Here is a 14929-nt window from a genome sequence, read left to right on the forward strand (position 1 = left end):
TTGTACAATTAATAATAATATTAATTGATATTATTGTTAATTAATATCATACGGATGATATAAATAATGTTTAATTTTTTGCGGTCTTGTGGCGTCACGCTTGCACTTCCGGTGTCGGACGGAAGTAGGTTCGCCTAGTTTAACCTTACATTGCAGTCGCACCACAGTCGACATTATTATGACAGAAGAGACGTCAAAATTCGTCGACGGATTGTAAACAAACTGGACCGGCGTGCATTGAACACCGTCACCGCGTACTTTGTCGTACGATAATCGTTTTTGCACCTTTTATGTACACACAAGCGATCAAAATGCCGGTTCAAAAGGATTCCAATATTGTGAAAATCGCCGTTCAGATGACCGACCAAGTGCCGCAGCTCATCGAATTCAACCAGAAGCAACCTCTGACTGGAATTATCCAGGTATAGTAATTTTACCACAGATTTTAGTATTAAACGTAATATTTCAATTTTGTATTTATAATAATATAAAAAAATGGTGATATAATTAACATCTTTGTTTTTAATCTCAGGAATTGTGCAATGGATGGGGCTTATCTGAGGCGGAGTCATATTCATTGCAATTTTCGGAAAATAACAATCAGAATTACATCACGGAGAAAAACAGGAATGAGGTGAAGAATGGCAGTATTCTCAGATTAGAATTTTCGCCGTCGAAAACGGCAAGTGATATTTTGGCTAAGCTGAATAACGGCACACCGGAGGAGAAAGTAGCAGCTTTGCAGAAGCTGAGTACGCTTAGCATAGATATGACTTTTGCATTAGAATTTATAAACAAGAAAGGACTGGCACTAATTATCTCGCAGGTATGTAATTTTTTATATTAGATTTCATATTTTATGCAATATATAACTATTGTTGATAATTTATATTCTTTAATTGTAATGTAACTATTGTTTAAAGGTGGAAGGTGGAAAGTGCAAGGGAAATGTACTTGCCTTTTCTCTCCAGTCATTTGTGGAACTGATGGATCATGGAATTGTATCGTGGGACATATTAGAAACACCCTTTATTAATAAAGTGGCGAGTTATGTGAATAATCAGTCAACACCTCAGGACACTAGCATAGTAGAAGCATCTCTAAGTATTCTAGAGAACATTGTTCTGAATTCAACTGGGAAATATGGACAAGTAGAGAAGGAAGTCACTTTTCCTAATCTTGTAATGCACTTGCAGTGCATGAATGCACAAATTCAACAAAACGCGATAGCTTTAATAAACGCATTGTTTCTGAAGGCTGATTTGTTAAAGAAGCGTGCAGTTTCCGCCACATTGCAGTCCAAACAAGTCAGAAACGTTTTCTTGACGAACATTATACAATCTACTGGACAGGTAATTAAATAGTTTATCAGTATATTGCGTTTTTTTCGTTTTGATCTTACACATTCGTTTAAAATAAATAGAACAGTTTGTCTAATTGCAACTTTGTCTCATTAGATTCTCTATATTGAGTTTATCTGACTTGTCTGTCGTATGCTAATACCTTAAACTTTTAAAACAAATATTTATTTTGGAATTAAACTGATCTGTAATACTCAAATAGCAAATCAAATCAAACATTAGTATTTTCAATAATATGTTAGTGGAATTATTTTTTTATTACTTCTAAAATTTCTATTTTTACAGGTTGGAGCGGAAATGGCGCATCAACTCTATGTACTGCAGACACTAATGCTGAGTCTTCTGGAACAACGAATGATGACGAAGATGGATCCGCAGGATCAAGATGCGCACGATAAAATTAAAGAACTTCGAAGAATCGCTTTTGATACAGAAGGTGCAAATAGCGGTGATGTGGCTGCTCGCAAGCAGGGACTTTTCGCCAAGGATTATAAGAAATTGGGCTTCAAGTACGACATCAATCCAGCTCTTGATTTTACCGAGACTCCACCAGGTATGCTCGCACTGGACTGTATGGTATACTTCGCGCGTAATCATACTGAAGGTTACACGAAGGTCGTTCTCGAGAACTCTTGCAGAGCGGATGAGCACGAGTGTCCCTTCGGCAGAACAAGTGTAGAACTTGTTAAATTGCTTTGCGAGGTGAGACATTTTTATTATAAAAATTTATAATATACATTGTATATTTGAGACACAATTTTATCGTAAAAATTTATAATAAACATATATTATCTAGATTGAAACTATATGTTTAACAAAAAGTTTGCACGATACGTAAAATAAACTAAGTATTTGTTTTGCTTAGGTTTTACGCATTGGCGAAGCTCCCAGCGAACAGAGTCAATCGTATCACCCGATGTTCTTCACACACGATCATCCCTTTGAAGAGTTTTACTGTGTCTGCATAGTTCTGCTAAATAAGACATGGAAGGAGATGCGAGCGACCACAGAAGATTTCGTCAAAGTCTTTTCCGTCGTGCGCGAGCAGATCACTAGAGCACTTCAGTGCAAGCCTACAGGATTGGATAAGTTCAAGAGTAAATTACAGCAGCTGACTTACTCGACCATCACTAATCTTTGGCAACAGGAAAGAACGAGCAGGGAAGAATGGGAGAGCCACGCCAGGCCGATCGTTGAGCTTCGAGAGCAGATAACTCCTGAAATCTTGGAGCTAATTCAACAGCAGCGATTAGGATTTCTCGTGCAAGGCACCAGATTTATGAAGTACAGTGCCAGAGGACAGGTACGCAATAGTTCGATAAAATCTCTTCCATGTTACACATATAAAATGTATGTGAAATTTTTAACAAATTTTTTGACATTTGTAGAGAATTAAGGATAAATTCTGGTACGTCCGTTTATCACCCAATCACAAGGTCTTCCATTACGGAGACTGCGACGAGAAGTCAGTGCCGACGATAGACGAGCTTCCTACGAAACTAGTGGTAGTCGAGATTCTAGGGTTGCTAACTGGCAGGGATTGCCCGCACATGAAAGACTTGCAGCGGCGGAAAACTACGCATCAGTTGGCGTTCTCCTTGGCCCTGGATTCCGTCGAAGTGACTAGTCTCGACTTTGTCGCTCCTGATGAACAAGTTTTCGATTATTGGACTGACGGTATTAACGCCTTGCTAGGTAAGTCGCGGATTCGATGTTATTTTAAGCATTTTGATATGAAGATAATTATTTTTTTATATATTTTTATCTTCTTACAGGAAACAGAATGACTAGTAAGGAGGCTGAAAATGATTTGGAGACTCTGTTATCCATGGATATTAAATTAAGACTCCTCGATACCGAAGGGATCGATATTCCACAAGATCCACCCACGATTCCCGAACCGCCGCCAAATTACGACTTTTGTTATGAGTTGAAGTAAAAAGCGTAAGTGGTGTTTATCTATTATTATACAATTTATGTCGCTATATATATATATATATTGATTTTATAGTCATTGATCTTTAGACATGTATGCCATTTTAGATTCTTTTTTCGATCTCTCGTGTTCGTATTATACTGTTATCATAAGCTAATCTAGATTTTATCTAGAATTTTAATTTTTCATTGCATATTTTAATCGTGTAATATGTCTTACCAAAGAAATGTTTTATATATGCAGATTATATACAGGTATGTTTTTTAGAAATTTTTTTATACATTCCAATTGGGAATCGTGTATAGAAATGACACTATCACAATCATGTTGATGATTTTTTTTACGATAATTTAATGCTCTGATAGTATAGCCAGTCTGCCATGATATAATATTTTATATATTAAGATTTTTCATCTATTTAACTATGTTATCAGTATTTTATACTAATCTATATGACTAAGCTATAATGTAATTAATAAACTGTGAAGAACTCAGTTTTACAAGATATTTATTGAAACTTTAACTTATAAAATTCTTTACTACGTGTCTGCAAGTTTGTGCCCTGGCAACAGAATGTTGCATAATATAACTATGAAATATGATCATTTTTTAGAAGTGGCAATAATATATTTTATGTGCAAATGTACATGTAACTTGAAAAAATAATGTATTATCGTACAAGTGGCAATCTCGCGCCTGACGCTTCTCCGTGCGAGAGAGTGCGTGAAATAAATCACTCGGTGGCTTTTACGTCGTCAGCGTTATATGACGTCCTCCGAAAGAATATGGTAATGCTGAAGGTCGTTCGTTTGATGATCCGGCGGGCAGAGGAAAAATTCGATGAAATTAAGCACGGGTCCCCGACTGAAGGGATTCAAATACTTGCCCCTCTTGTCTCTTAAGTACGAGTATCTCTTATAATTGAACATTTCGTTGGTAGTTAGATTCATACAGGCGTGTAGAACCTGTTGAAGGGAAATAATGATGAAGAATTTAAGTATGTTAAAAAGAAATGTGATAGCAATGCAATATTTACCGAGGTACAGGTTAATATCCAGCCGAGTCCGCAGAAGACGAGGGCTTCTATTACACCGAGAACATACAGCAGTTGAATGCCCTCAATCGCGATGCAGTAACATGCGAAATATAGGGTGAAGGAGCAATTTATCGCCACGCACATGACGAACAGGAAGAACCACATTCTGGAAACAAACAGTACGCATTCATAATATCAAATGTATAATATTCAAATTATATGTAATATCAGCATTATAATTTGTCTAAATTGTACCTGTTCCTCAGGCCAACGCAGTTGTATATAAACGGACAGTGATGATCGAAATACGTAACGCATCTGTTGCAGATTCTGCAGTGTTTCGCTCGCAGAGGCCTGAAGCATCTACAGCTGTGACACAGTCGCGATAGTAAGACGTTCCGCTTCTTCCACTTGTCGAAATACGGGATCTGAAACGAGTTGCAGAAATTGCAACAATGTTGCCCGCCACGATCGCCCTGCGTGTATTTAATACCTGTTTTATCGCCCTGTAGTAAGTGTCGCTGTTTTGCGGCACGTAACCGGGGTCTCTTCTGTTAGCCACGATCCACGAGATCCACATGAGGATATTCCAGTAAATGAAACAGTAGTGGCTGCCACGTAGAAGGTTCCACGTTAGCGGAATGCACTTCAACAGGTACATCGGGTAGCCCCACAACAGGACGGATATCATGAACAGTAGCAACGGTCCTTTGCTGTTGCCCGCTCCGCCAAATAGCAGCGCCCTAGAACGCACCGATATCTCTCATTTATTCATTGAATTTTTTTGCTTCAGCGAAGGTAAAAGAATGTCACGAACCATAGTTCGTTGATAGGTGGAATCCATCTGGCTCGACGCTTCTGCTCCGCCTGCAGGATGCGCACGATCTCGGAATGGCGATGACTCTTGGCCAGTTGCAGCGGCGTCTTGCCGTTCTTGTCGCGCGGCTCGAGCTCGATCTTGCTCTTCTCGCAGAGAATCCGTACGCAGCTCATGTTGCCGGACAAGCAAGCCAGATGAAGCGGCGTCGAGCCGAAGTAGTCCGGCTTCTGCAGGTCCACTCCGCTGTACATCAGCAGCTTGATCAGCTCGGCGTGACCTTTGTACGCAGCCCAGTGCAACGCGGTGTCGCCGTTTATGTCTGTCAAGTGCCCCTGCGCGCCGGAGCCTAGCAGGAAGGCGGCCGTCGCGAATTTGCCGAACATGCAAGCGGTCATCAGAGGCGTCAGACCTTTGAAATCGGCCGCGTTCACCGCGACGCCGGCCTGGAAAAGGCGCGAGATAGATGCGAAAGGTTTCTTCACTTTGTGTCGTTTATGGAATTTTTCTATGTACCTTTAATAATAATTGCACTATCGCGCTGTGGCCTTTCCGACAGGCCCAATGTATCGGCCTGGGTCCCTGCGTGCCGAGGCATGGTAGATCTACGGGTCCGTTTCGCTCTATCAAATATCTCATCACCTGTAAGAGAGAAATTTTGTGTTCTTTAGCTTTGATCATGTCGACGAGATATTTGACGACATAATTTAATCTCAAATTTCAGATCAATCTTCTGGACTAACTTCAATATTGCCATCCAAGGCAGCCCAATGGGCAGGCGTGTATCCCCATTCATCCCTCGCACTGAGCAGATTCAACCCGTTCTTCTCAACCAATTCCTCGACCGCCTCAATTTCACTACAACACAAATGGTTCCTTAGCCTTTTCTATCGCTCACATTTTTTTTCAATTTTAAACTAGTTCTTTTTATGTTTATGTGAATTTATGTTTTTAAGTTAAAGCATTATCTAACCCGGCTCTGAGCAGCTCAAAGATTTGCTTGGTCTCATCGGTGGGGCTCTGACCGGTGGTGGCTTCGTCGGCGTAGATGTTGTCATCGGGGCGATTCCTCTGTCGCGTGTCCTTGCCCGAGCCATGATTCTGGTGGCCGGATATCGGATTGTTCGGTAGATGCCCGACCATGTCGGGATCCGGGCTTAGTTCCCATACGGATCGCGCCGCACCGGGCCCTGCCACAGGGCTCACGGGATACACCTGTGAAGGAAACACACGTAAAACCATATCTTTGAATTTCGAAGAAAGTGCATAAAGATTGAAGATTATTATCGCGCAAGAAAATATTGCACTAGGTAAATAATCACATTTTTTAAATACATTTATTAAACTATTTGAACAGACTTTTTTAATAGTTTAATTAATTAAACTATTCAAAATGTAATTAATTAAACTATTCAAAAAGTATCAGATTATCCACATAATCGTTATCTATCTACTTTGTTTCTTCTCGCGCCCTATTTTTAAAAATCTATCTCGACGCTAAAATCGCGATGTTTCCAGTGAATATAATTACGATGCAAAGATTTATTATATTGAAAAGGAGTAACGAAATTAATCTTTGCTTTTAATTACCTTGCACAGCGTCGCGAGTTCTGTATTTGTACGCTCGTGTTCGGAAGGCGTTCTGAAGGATGCGCCCTGCGTGGCGATCGTTCCACCCTCCGGAACGGTTAGTCACAAAGAGACATTGGGTCCAACCATGTCTTCCGAGTCTCACCTGGCGGCACAACTTTCCCTCCAGACCGGAAACCCCTGCGTTGCGATTCCTACGACGGAAACGTTAGCAGAAGCTCCTTCACGCGACAAGCGACGTCCGCATTTCTGAGAATGATCGCGAAACACCCGCTCGGTGTTTTGCGCATTCGAATCAATAACGCGGCGACGGAAACGCCTGCGTGCGAGGAACGCGCGAGAAATTAGGACGACGTATGTTCGCGTCATGGATATTTTAATTTACTGATAAAATCTCGTCGATTGGAACAAGCTCAAAAACATTAAAGTAATTCCTCTATCAAAAAATTGAAAATTCCAGATTTAGTTCGCTTTATGGAGTCTTTGCAATTATAGATTTTTAATGCATTGTTAGGTTTTTTTACTCTATAATATTTTTTTTTTTTCAAGAAGTTTATGATATTTGAATTTTTGAAACAGTTGATATGCTGCCTCAAATTAGTTGAAGATAAAAAAGAAAAAGAGGCTCGATATTTTGTGTTGGTAATGTAGTATTTTTTGACTTTCAGTTTCGCAAAATGTATTATAGTTGTCGCTATCGTCGTCATTGTCGCCATGTCGTCATCGTCGCCATGTCGTCATCGTCGCCATTTTCGTATTTAAAGCCGTTGAGATATAAATGTGCAATATTAGAACAACCGTATCTTTATTTGCTTCAATTGAACTATATAGAATCTCATAGATAATGCGACACTCATAAGTGGCTGATTTATAGGGACGGGAAAGACGAAGCTCCTGATATTAAGAGATTTAATAATTTCTAAATGGAAAACTAACCAAACAAGTCGTCCAGAGTTCGCGCGCACACGAGGCGAGGTACGCGTGATGTCGTCAGCTCGCAGTGTTTCTGATTTATTGAGTTGCATGTTGCATGTGATCTAACATGAAAACATTTCGAGTGCCGCTGTGCCGTAAGCTTTAGACGTTAGATTTAGATTAACGAGGCTTATAGTTGATGTGTTTATGACAATCTACGCGCAATGGCACCCACTATTCAAACCAACAGTAATCAAACCGAAAACAGAGATAAACGTCCGGCTAGGCCAGCCGAGAAAAGGTAAACAAAAACAATATAGACAAACGAGTGTAAATATGTTATAGATTGTTACATTAACTCATGTTGCTTTCAGATCTGAGCTCATATGCAGAGTTAAATATTGCAATACATTGCCGGATATTCCATTTGATCCAAAATTTATAGCATATCCCTTTGAACCGACAAGGTGATTAATAATCTTCGAAGATTCTATTGGAGATTCTCATGTATTTTTCTCTAATAATTCGTGATTTCCACAATTGCAGATTTATTCAATATAATCCGACCTCGTTAGAGCGTAATTATAAGTATGAAGTATTAACGGAACACGACTTAGGAGTTGAGATAGATCTAATAAATAAGGACACGTATGCGGGAGATCCAAATGCACAACTAGATCCAGCTGATGAGAAACTGCTGGAAGAAGATGTTCTCACACCACAGGACTCGAAACGATCCAGACATCATGCCAAAAGTGTCTCTTGGCTCAGGCGTACGGAATACATTTCCACAGAGAGCACTAGATTCCAGCCGCAAACAGCGGACAAAGTTGAAGCCAAAGTGGGATATAGTATCAAGAGAAATTTCAAGGTACGATACATGCTCTGCATACATATTTTTACACAATATTTTTCTAGTATTTCCATGTTTCTTAACATAAAACTAAATTATTAGGAAGAAACACTGTATATGGATCGTGATAGTCAAATAAAAGCCATAGAGAAGACATTCGAAGACAATAAAAAACCAATTGAAAGGCACTACAGCAAAGTGGGTGTAGTTCCTGTAGAAATATTACCAGTATATCCAGACTTCAAGGTAATATTACAACTATTGTTGTAGATATTAACACTGTCACGATTATTTTTCACTCAACTGCTGTTTCAATTTCTAGTTGTGGAAATATCCATGTGCTCAAGTCATATTCGATTCGGATCCTGCACCAACTGGTCGATCTGTACCCGCACAGATCGAAGAAATGTCCCAAGCCATGATACGGTAAGCTTTCACACAATAATTTTATAAGATTAAAAAAAAAAGTATTGAAAGAAAATGCTGTTGTTTGCTACACAGCTAATTTAAATATTGATGTACAAAAACGATGCTTCTTACAGAGGTGTGATGGATGAGAGTGGTGAACAATTCGTAGCTTACTTTTTGCCGTTGGAGGAAACGTTGGAGAAACGCCGACGGGATTTCACTGCTGGTATAGATTACGCTGACGATGACGAGTACGAGTACAAAATGGCGAGAGAGTATAACTGGAACGTGAAGAGCAAAGCCTCCAAGGGATACGAGGAGAATTATTTCCTTGTGATAAGAGAAGACGGGGTATATATACAGCCGTGCTGTTGCGTCACGTTATTAATTCCGCGATTCTTTGTATTAAATATTCTCGTACGTCGTAGGTTTACTATAATGAACTTGAAACGCGCGTGCGGCTGAGCAAACGTCGCCAGAAAGTCGGACAGCAACCAAACAACACGCGTCTGATAGTGCGTCATCGACCGCTAAACGCCAACGAATTCCGAATGCAGAGGTATCGAGAGAAACAATTGGAACCACCAGGAGAAGAGGATGAAGATGAAGAAGAGGAGGAAATCCAGCAAGAGGCGGAGAAGAATGACGGCAAAGGTTTGCCAATTAAAGGTCGCTTTGCACATTCGCTAATGTTATATTTTTTTCTTTTTTGAAAAATTTTTGAATATACAAAATTCTGCTCGCAGGTTCCGAAGCGGAGAATGAAGTAGAATCTCGTGCTTCGTCGAGAGCGTCTTCTCGAGCGTCCAGCAGAAGATCTAAATCGCGGTCTCGCTCTAAGTCCGGCTCGAGATCACGCTCACATTCACCATCCAAATCCAGATCACAGTCTCGATCGCGCTCGCGTTCTCCGTCGCGTTCGCCGTCTAAATCACGTAGCAAATCACGATCTAGATCTGGCACACCTCAGTCAAGGAATTCATCGAGATCTAGATCAAAGTCGGCGTCAAGATCACGCTCGGGAAGTCCTGCAAAGTCACCGTCGAGGTCTCGGTCGAGCTCGCGATCCAAGTCGAGGTCGCGATCAAGATCGAGATCCGCTACTGGTAGCGGTAGCGCTTCCGCGAGTGGTAGCGGCGAAAGCGGCTCAGAAAGCGAGTAAATCGAGAAGATTGGCAAAAGTGTCATTTCTAACCAAATTATTTCGAATGACACTTGTACATTTTTATTTTAAAGTATTCTGAAGGACAGCATTGTTGAATAATTTGAATAATCACGCGAGTCATCATTTAAGCAGGAAATGACGGCAATTACACGTAAGTAATAATTGCAACATGAATTCTTGAGATAAAAAAAATAAATTTATAAAAAAGCACTTATGTATTTAGCGCTTAAATCTTCGTGATTTAAAACGTTCCTGCAACGTCCTCGTAACAACGTAACATTTCCAAATCAGATTTCATAATTCTTATCTTCTTATCATCTTATTCCATATAGCTTTTTATTTCACGATGTACATCAAAACAAGATTTAGAATAGAAAGATAAATGACGTTATCTTCAATGTTCGACGATAACATCTCAGAGCGACAAGCTCAAAGATAAGTTTCGTTATTATCAGTTCTCATTAACTATACTTTTTATATTTTATCTTTTCTCTTTTTTCTGCTAAATAAGATAAATGGCTTAGTAGTCAGATATGTCCCAATATTCGACTACATTAACAAAATAGCTATTTGTTAAATATTTATAAAACCCAGCAATAATATTAAAAAACTTTAATGAATTAGTTTTTCATAGTGAAACAATTAAAAATTATTGCACAACATTTGATTATATAATAATTAATACAATAAGCTGGGATTAGCAAGATTATATGTAAGAAGTTGGGGTTGATTCTTCATGTTTATTTTATGCATTTTATTTCAAGAGCGAAATATAGTGCGGTTGAAAAAAACGTATACGTTCCTGAATACTACAATATCATGTGTCGTTATTACAGTATTTAGTAAAACAACCTGTATTGCAGCTAGATGGCGACATGTGACACTTACGACGCGTTGCTCAGACATTGCATCATCTGCTTAGCCAAGTGGTTCGTATCGATGTGTCGCTGCAAGTTCTGAAATACACATGGATAACAGTTTGATACAAGTGGTGGATTATCCTATTTGTTATACCGACCTATAGTGAACGAAATTCAGCGCATTATTCAGCAAATCTCTGCGGAAAATCAAGAGCGACTCAACGAATCACAAAGGTAAGTTACAAAAGTGAGAGAAAGTTTGGCCACGTGGATAAATTTTACGCATGCCGATGATGCCTCATTCGTGTAAGGTCTGTGCATTTGTTTCGATTGCACAATCTTGCATCAAGCATGGAAAATGCAATTGAAACGTGTAATCTAATTTTTTTTATTGTTTAACGTTTATATCTTTAACTTAAAGTATATAAATAGGTTATTGCGTACAATCTAAAGGAGAGGTTAGGGTGCCGAATTGCGATCTTGGAAGCGTCGTTCGCAGATCGTTTATTTTGACGTTCAACATGCTAAATTTGTTACATGACGAGCAGGAGGAATCACATTCGTATCACAGCTCAGTGTTACGACGGGATTAAATTTGCCATCATGATTGCTGAAAACATTGACCCTGAAAAGCGCACAGTAATTGATATACGTTGTCTCTCTCGCACTCCGCCGCGCCGTTCGCTCATTCATTCTACCAGCAAGGCAAATATAAATCGACGATGACAGGCAACTTTATGTTCGCATTATCGCGCGCTGCGTAAATAGATTAACGGCGGAAAAAGTTGCGGATTTATAATACTTTTTCTCGCGCCGTGCGCAAAGGCGCGGAAGAGAAAATTATGACAGCGTCCATTTAAATTCCTCGACGATTATATCACGTGCATGAATCGAAACTGGTAGAATTCCGGTAAGTTCGCACGTTATAGCACATAGCATTGCGGAAGTTAGCTCTCTACGTTTCCTTATTTCAATAGATAGAATTGCAAGATTCACCTTGCACTTGATGCGAAAAATCAAGTTTATGAAAACTTTAACGCAATCGTTTCTTTTTTTTTTGCAATGTCGGCTCAATGTTTTTCGTTTGTATACACGTAATTGAGCGTGTGTGTGTAGCGCGCTGACGGTCGACCGATGATGTCAGATTTATATAAGAGTTTAATGTTATCAATTCGCGGAAACAGACAGGCACGATTGTAACGTGAACAATACGAGCGAGATTACTGCGAGACAGATGTTTTATTTTCAGCAAACGCTCTAAAGAAAGCATTTAATTATATTACACAAAATATATTTTTGTCAAAGATATAATGCAATCTTCTGCAAAATATTATGACATTACTGCAGCGTTATAAATATTTCACATATCTCGTGTTTTTTGTGTTATAAGTAAAATGATGGATATTGTAATTGCAACAATGTCAATCAGACAGCATTGATCGCAATTAAATTTTCCATACAATTTAGCAATACATGCAGTATTATTTATGTATATCAAGATATACATATATAATTAAAGCTGTCGTCGCAACTGACCCTGAAAATTATACATTCAACGAGACCGGCGTGACTGTGCCGATTTTTATGAACGCGGTTCTCCGCTAAATTCGGAGTCACGTTTTGCGAGATGCGCGTTACAACGAAACTCTCGTTCGCGGTTTTCGAATCGAGGTTGCACACTGACGCGAAGATGTCAGGGCCGGTTTCTTAACAACGGCTTCAAGGCCTTATTGGGTAAATACACACTATTGGCGTTATGCGACGACGCGCTGGCACGAAGCTAATGTAACGGCCTATGTCGATATGCGTGTGCCGGACATTGGAACACCGATATCAATATTTGTCAGACATCTGCTTCTGGAATCTCGATTAATAAATCGTGGTTGAGCAATCGTGATTCGCCGTCGAATCTCTTGGTCGCACAACAGAGTGTAGACAAAATTCTGCGTATCGCATAATTAGATTACAACGAAACGGAAAAATGCGGCTTTAACGTTTACATCATTACTCAACTCATTTATTATTTATTTTTCACATTCTGGATTCCCGAGATACGCTTTACATTTACGAAAGAAATATTGGACACTTTCGTCAATTTAATTTTTAAGATTTTATCTCGAAATTGTTAGAAAATTCACGAATCTTATTTTATCTTTTCACACTGATTTAGATGGCGCCAAGAAATAAAGAGAACAGCGGAGCCAAACGTAAGAAGCATGTAGAAGATGAGGGCGACGAGGATTATCGAAAGCGCCGGGATCGGAATAATCAGGCAAGATATCAATTTCGTATTTACGCATGATGTGTACGATTATTCGAATTTATGAACTGTCATCGATTGTTGTTTTTACGTTTCACAGGCTGTGAAGCGTTCCAGGGTGAAGAGTAAAATACGCACTCAACAAACCTTGGACCGGGTAAATCAGCTGAAAACGGAGAACGAATTGTTGGAGGAGAAGATTAAAATGCTTAACAAGGAGCTAGGGTTTCTCAAGGATCTCTTTCTTGCACATGCAGGTATAACTGTGAATTTAGCAAACTGTTCAGACATGTTCCTGCGACGCTTCATATTAATTAATTTGCTATCATGTATGTTAATAGATTATTATTTCTATTGTTACTTTCATCTCCAATATATTTTTTTAGAAGTTTTATTAAAAAAATTTAAAATATTTGAATTGACTGATTTTCTTTCTTAGGTTCCAGTCAACACTCTATAAACATTCAAGATCTAGATCTAAACGCCATTCTAGCGGATGACAAATCCTCGGAAGATCAACTGAAGACGACCACCAAGCTGTAGACCAATGCAAGCGCCACGTGAAAGAATCGACGTGGTATTGAGTCTGAAACGCGAAGAAGTGCTCTGGCGCATTTAATCGAAACGACGGGCATCTGGGAAAGATGTCTCTGAAATTCATTGGAATAGACTTTAGACGTTGCAAAGGCGTTTCCTAAACGCAGGTCCTTTGAGTTGCAACATTATCAGAGAATTATTACCAGCTAAATTTACAGTTTATCGCGAACTAGCAAGAACGCCGGAGATATGGCGCGGTCACCTAAACTTACGATAAATCGGAGATGCAAAAGAGTTCACCGTGGTCGTCAACTCGTGGAACTAAGGCGATTGATCTAATAAACAGTGCAGCAATTAAGTACTGCGCGAGTATGTACATATTGTACATACTAGATTGTTGTGTGTACATATTGTACGTACTAGATTGTGTGACACAAGTCACAATCTTGTTTGTAATATTCATCTTGAAAGGTCACTCATTATTTCAAAGAGAATCTTTGAAAGTAACTGAAAAATATTTAACACCTATACTTACTGAATACATTAAGGTAAAATTTCGTTTTTTTATTATATAATTTATAAATTTTTATAGAGATTATTTATTGGGAAACTAATTTTTCAAAAAAAAAGTATAAGCATGCTTGTGCATAATTTAAGAATATGCTCAGCAATTTTTAATATTTTTATTTCAATATTTATTAGATATATTAATCTTTGTGACACAAGACACGCCAAAACTTTCACTTCTGTAAATATATATTTCTGTAAGATATTGCTCGATTATAACGTCAGTTTCTTTTGAAGCCAACAATTTATGCGTGAATGTTCAAATACATCTTTCATCTATCATGAAAATATTTATGGAAATGGAGGTATTTGTGTGTGTTTAACTACTGACGTGCAATATAATTCACCAATACGTGCAATATAATGCACCAAACATATGAATATTTTGGTAAATAAAATGACTATAAAACCTATTATTACGCCAATTAAAATAGCGCGAGAGAATTTATAGAGGACGATATGTATCTAATTTTGTTATGCAATCATATCTGATGCATTATATCTGCGCAAATTAAATCGAAAGGCAGGGAGTTTGCAGTCAATTCAAAATTTGCCTCAACGCTATTCAAATTTTGTAATTACCATGAAATAATTATGTATTCTTTTTGCAACATCTTAAACGCG

General features: G+C 38.8%; 4 protein-coding genes across 6 annotated transcripts; 3 read left to right on the top strand and 1 right to left on the bottom strand.

Annotated features, from left to right (window-relative positions):
• The first annotated feature begins 114 nt into the window (after nt 1–114).
• Ced-12 (engulfment and cell motility Ced-12) lies at nt 115–3791 on the top strand. The gene is made up of 7 exons (XM_012376498.2): nt 115–422; nt 533–826; nt 924–1352; nt 1647–2063; nt 2227–2664; nt 2750–3056; nt 3137–3791. The coding sequence occupies exons 1-7, from the start codon at nt 291–293 to the stop codon at nt 3298–3300; spliced, it is 2181 nt and encodes a 726-aa protein (XP_012231921.1). The 5' UTR covers nt 115–290; the 3' UTR covers nt 3301–3791.
• Nucleotides 3789–9229, bottom strand: Patsas (palmitoyltransferase Patsas). The gene is made up of 10 exons (XM_012376499.2): nt 9091–9229; nt 6741–6934; nt 6124–6365; nt 5894–6008; nt 5667–5792; nt 5151–5596; nt 4827–5076; nt 4589–4761; nt 4334–4499; nt 3789–4262 (listed from the first exon to the last, which is right to left on the bottom strand). The coding sequence occupies exons 3-10, from the start codon at nt 6291–6293 to the stop codon at nt 4059–4061; spliced, it is 1650 nt and encodes a 549-aa protein (XP_012231922.1). The 5' UTR covers nt 6294–6365; nt 6741–6934; nt 9091–9229; the 3' UTR covers nt 3789–4058.
• Nucleotides 7484–10291, top strand: atms (RNA polymerase II-associated factor 1-like protein antimeros). 2 transcript variants are annotated; one of them, XM_012376500.2, is made up of 8 exons: nt 7484–7956; nt 8030–8122; nt 8202–8526; nt 8611–8754; nt 8831–8934; nt 9051–9267; nt 9345–9585; nt 9663–10291. In XM_012376500.2, exons 1-8 carry the CDS (start codon nt 7880–7882, stop codon nt 10076–10078), a joined length of 1617 nt encoding a protein of 538 aa, XP_012231923.1. In that variant the 5' UTR covers nt 7484–7879; the 3' UTR covers nt 10079–10291. The 2 variants fall into 2 exon arrangements, with proteins under 2 accessions (XP_012231923.1, XP_012231924.1); XM_012376501.2 differs by having other exon boundaries at nt 9345–9570.
• Nucleotides 10092–14925, top strand: LOC105677704 (Inverted repeat binding protein 18 kDa). Of its 2 annotated transcripts, XM_012376503.2 has the most exons (5): nt 10092–10232; nt 10945–11175; nt 13112–13213; nt 13302–13458; nt 13641–14925. In XM_012376503.2, the coding sequence occupies exons 3-5, from the start codon at nt 13112–13114 to the stop codon at nt 13742–13744; spliced, it is 363 nt and encodes a 120-aa protein (XP_012231926.1). In that variant the 5' UTR covers nt 10092–10232; nt 10945–11175; the 3' UTR covers nt 13745–14925. The 2 variants fall into 2 exon arrangements, with proteins under 2 accessions (XP_012231926.1, XP_067209844.1); XM_067353743.1 differs by lacking the exons at nt 10092–10232; nt 10945–11175 and adding an exon at nt 12543–12675 and having other exon boundaries at nt 13302–13530.
• The last annotated feature ends 4 nt before the right edge of the window (nt 14926–14929 follow it).

Source organism: Linepithema humile, chromosome 4 (assembly GCF_040581485.1).
Source record: "Linepithema humile isolate Giens D197 chromosome 4, Lhum_UNIL_v1.0, whole genome shotgun sequence".
In the NCBI taxonomy this organism is placed as follows: Eukaryota; Metazoa; Arthropoda; class Insecta; order Hymenoptera; family Formicidae; genus Linepithema; species Linepithema humile.

What these genes read in the sequence shown, in the direction of transcription:
- Ced-12 (XM_012376498.2), top strand. Translation starts at nt 291, where the DNA reads ATGTACACACAAGCGATCAAAATGCCGGTTCAAAAGGATTCCAATATT. An exon ending in TGGCACTAATTATCTCGCAG is followed by an intron (nt 827 to 923) that starts GTATGTAATTTT and finishes TATTGTTTAAAG; the next exon opens with GTGGAAGGTGGAAAGTGCAA. An exon ending in TTGTTAAATTGCTTTGCGAG is followed by an intron (nt 2,064 to 2,226) that starts GTGAGACATTTT and finishes TGTTTTGCTTAG; the next exon opens with GTTTTACGCATTGGCGAAGC.
- Patsas (XM_012376499.2), bottom strand. Translation starts at nt 6,293, where the DNA reads ATGGTCGGGCATCTACCGAACAATCCGATATCCGGCCACCAGAATCAT. An exon ending in ACTACAGGGCGATAAAACAG is followed by an intron (nt 4,762 to 4,826) that starts GTATTAAATACA and finishes AACTCGTTTCAG; the next exon opens with ATCCCGTATTTCGACAAGTG. An exon ending in TGCGTTGGCCTGAGGAACAG is followed by an intron (nt 4,500 to 4,588) that starts GTACAATTTAGA and finishes GTTTGTTTCCAG; the next exon opens with AATGTGGTTCTTCCTGTTCG.
- atms (XM_012376500.2), top strand. Translation starts at nt 7,880, where the DNA reads ATGGCACCCACTATTCAAACCAACAGTAATCAAACCGAAAACAGAGAT. An exon ending in TATCCCTTTGAACCGACAAG is followed by an intron (nt 8,123 to 8,201) that starts GTGATTAATAAT and finishes CCACAATTGCAG; the next exon opens with ATTTATTCAATATAATCCGA. An exon ending in ATGTCCCAAGCCATGATACG is followed by an intron (nt 8,935 to 9,050) that starts GTAAGCTTTCAC and finishes TGCTTCTTACAG; the next exon opens with AGGTGTGATGGATGAGAGTG.
- LOC105677704 (XM_067353743.1), top strand. Translation starts at nt 13,112, where the DNA reads ATGGCGCCAAGAAATAAAGAGAACAGCGGAGCCAAACGTAAGAAGCAT. An exon ending in GCCGGGATCGGAATAATCAG is followed by an intron (nt 13,214 to 13,301) that starts GCAAGATATCAA and finishes TACGTTTCACAG; the next exon opens with GCTGTGAAGCGTTCCAGGGT. An exon ending in ATTAATTAATTTGCTATCAT is followed by an intron (nt 13,531 to 13,640) that starts GTATGTTAATAG and finishes TTTCTTTCTTAG; the next exon opens with GTTCCAGTCAACACTCTATA.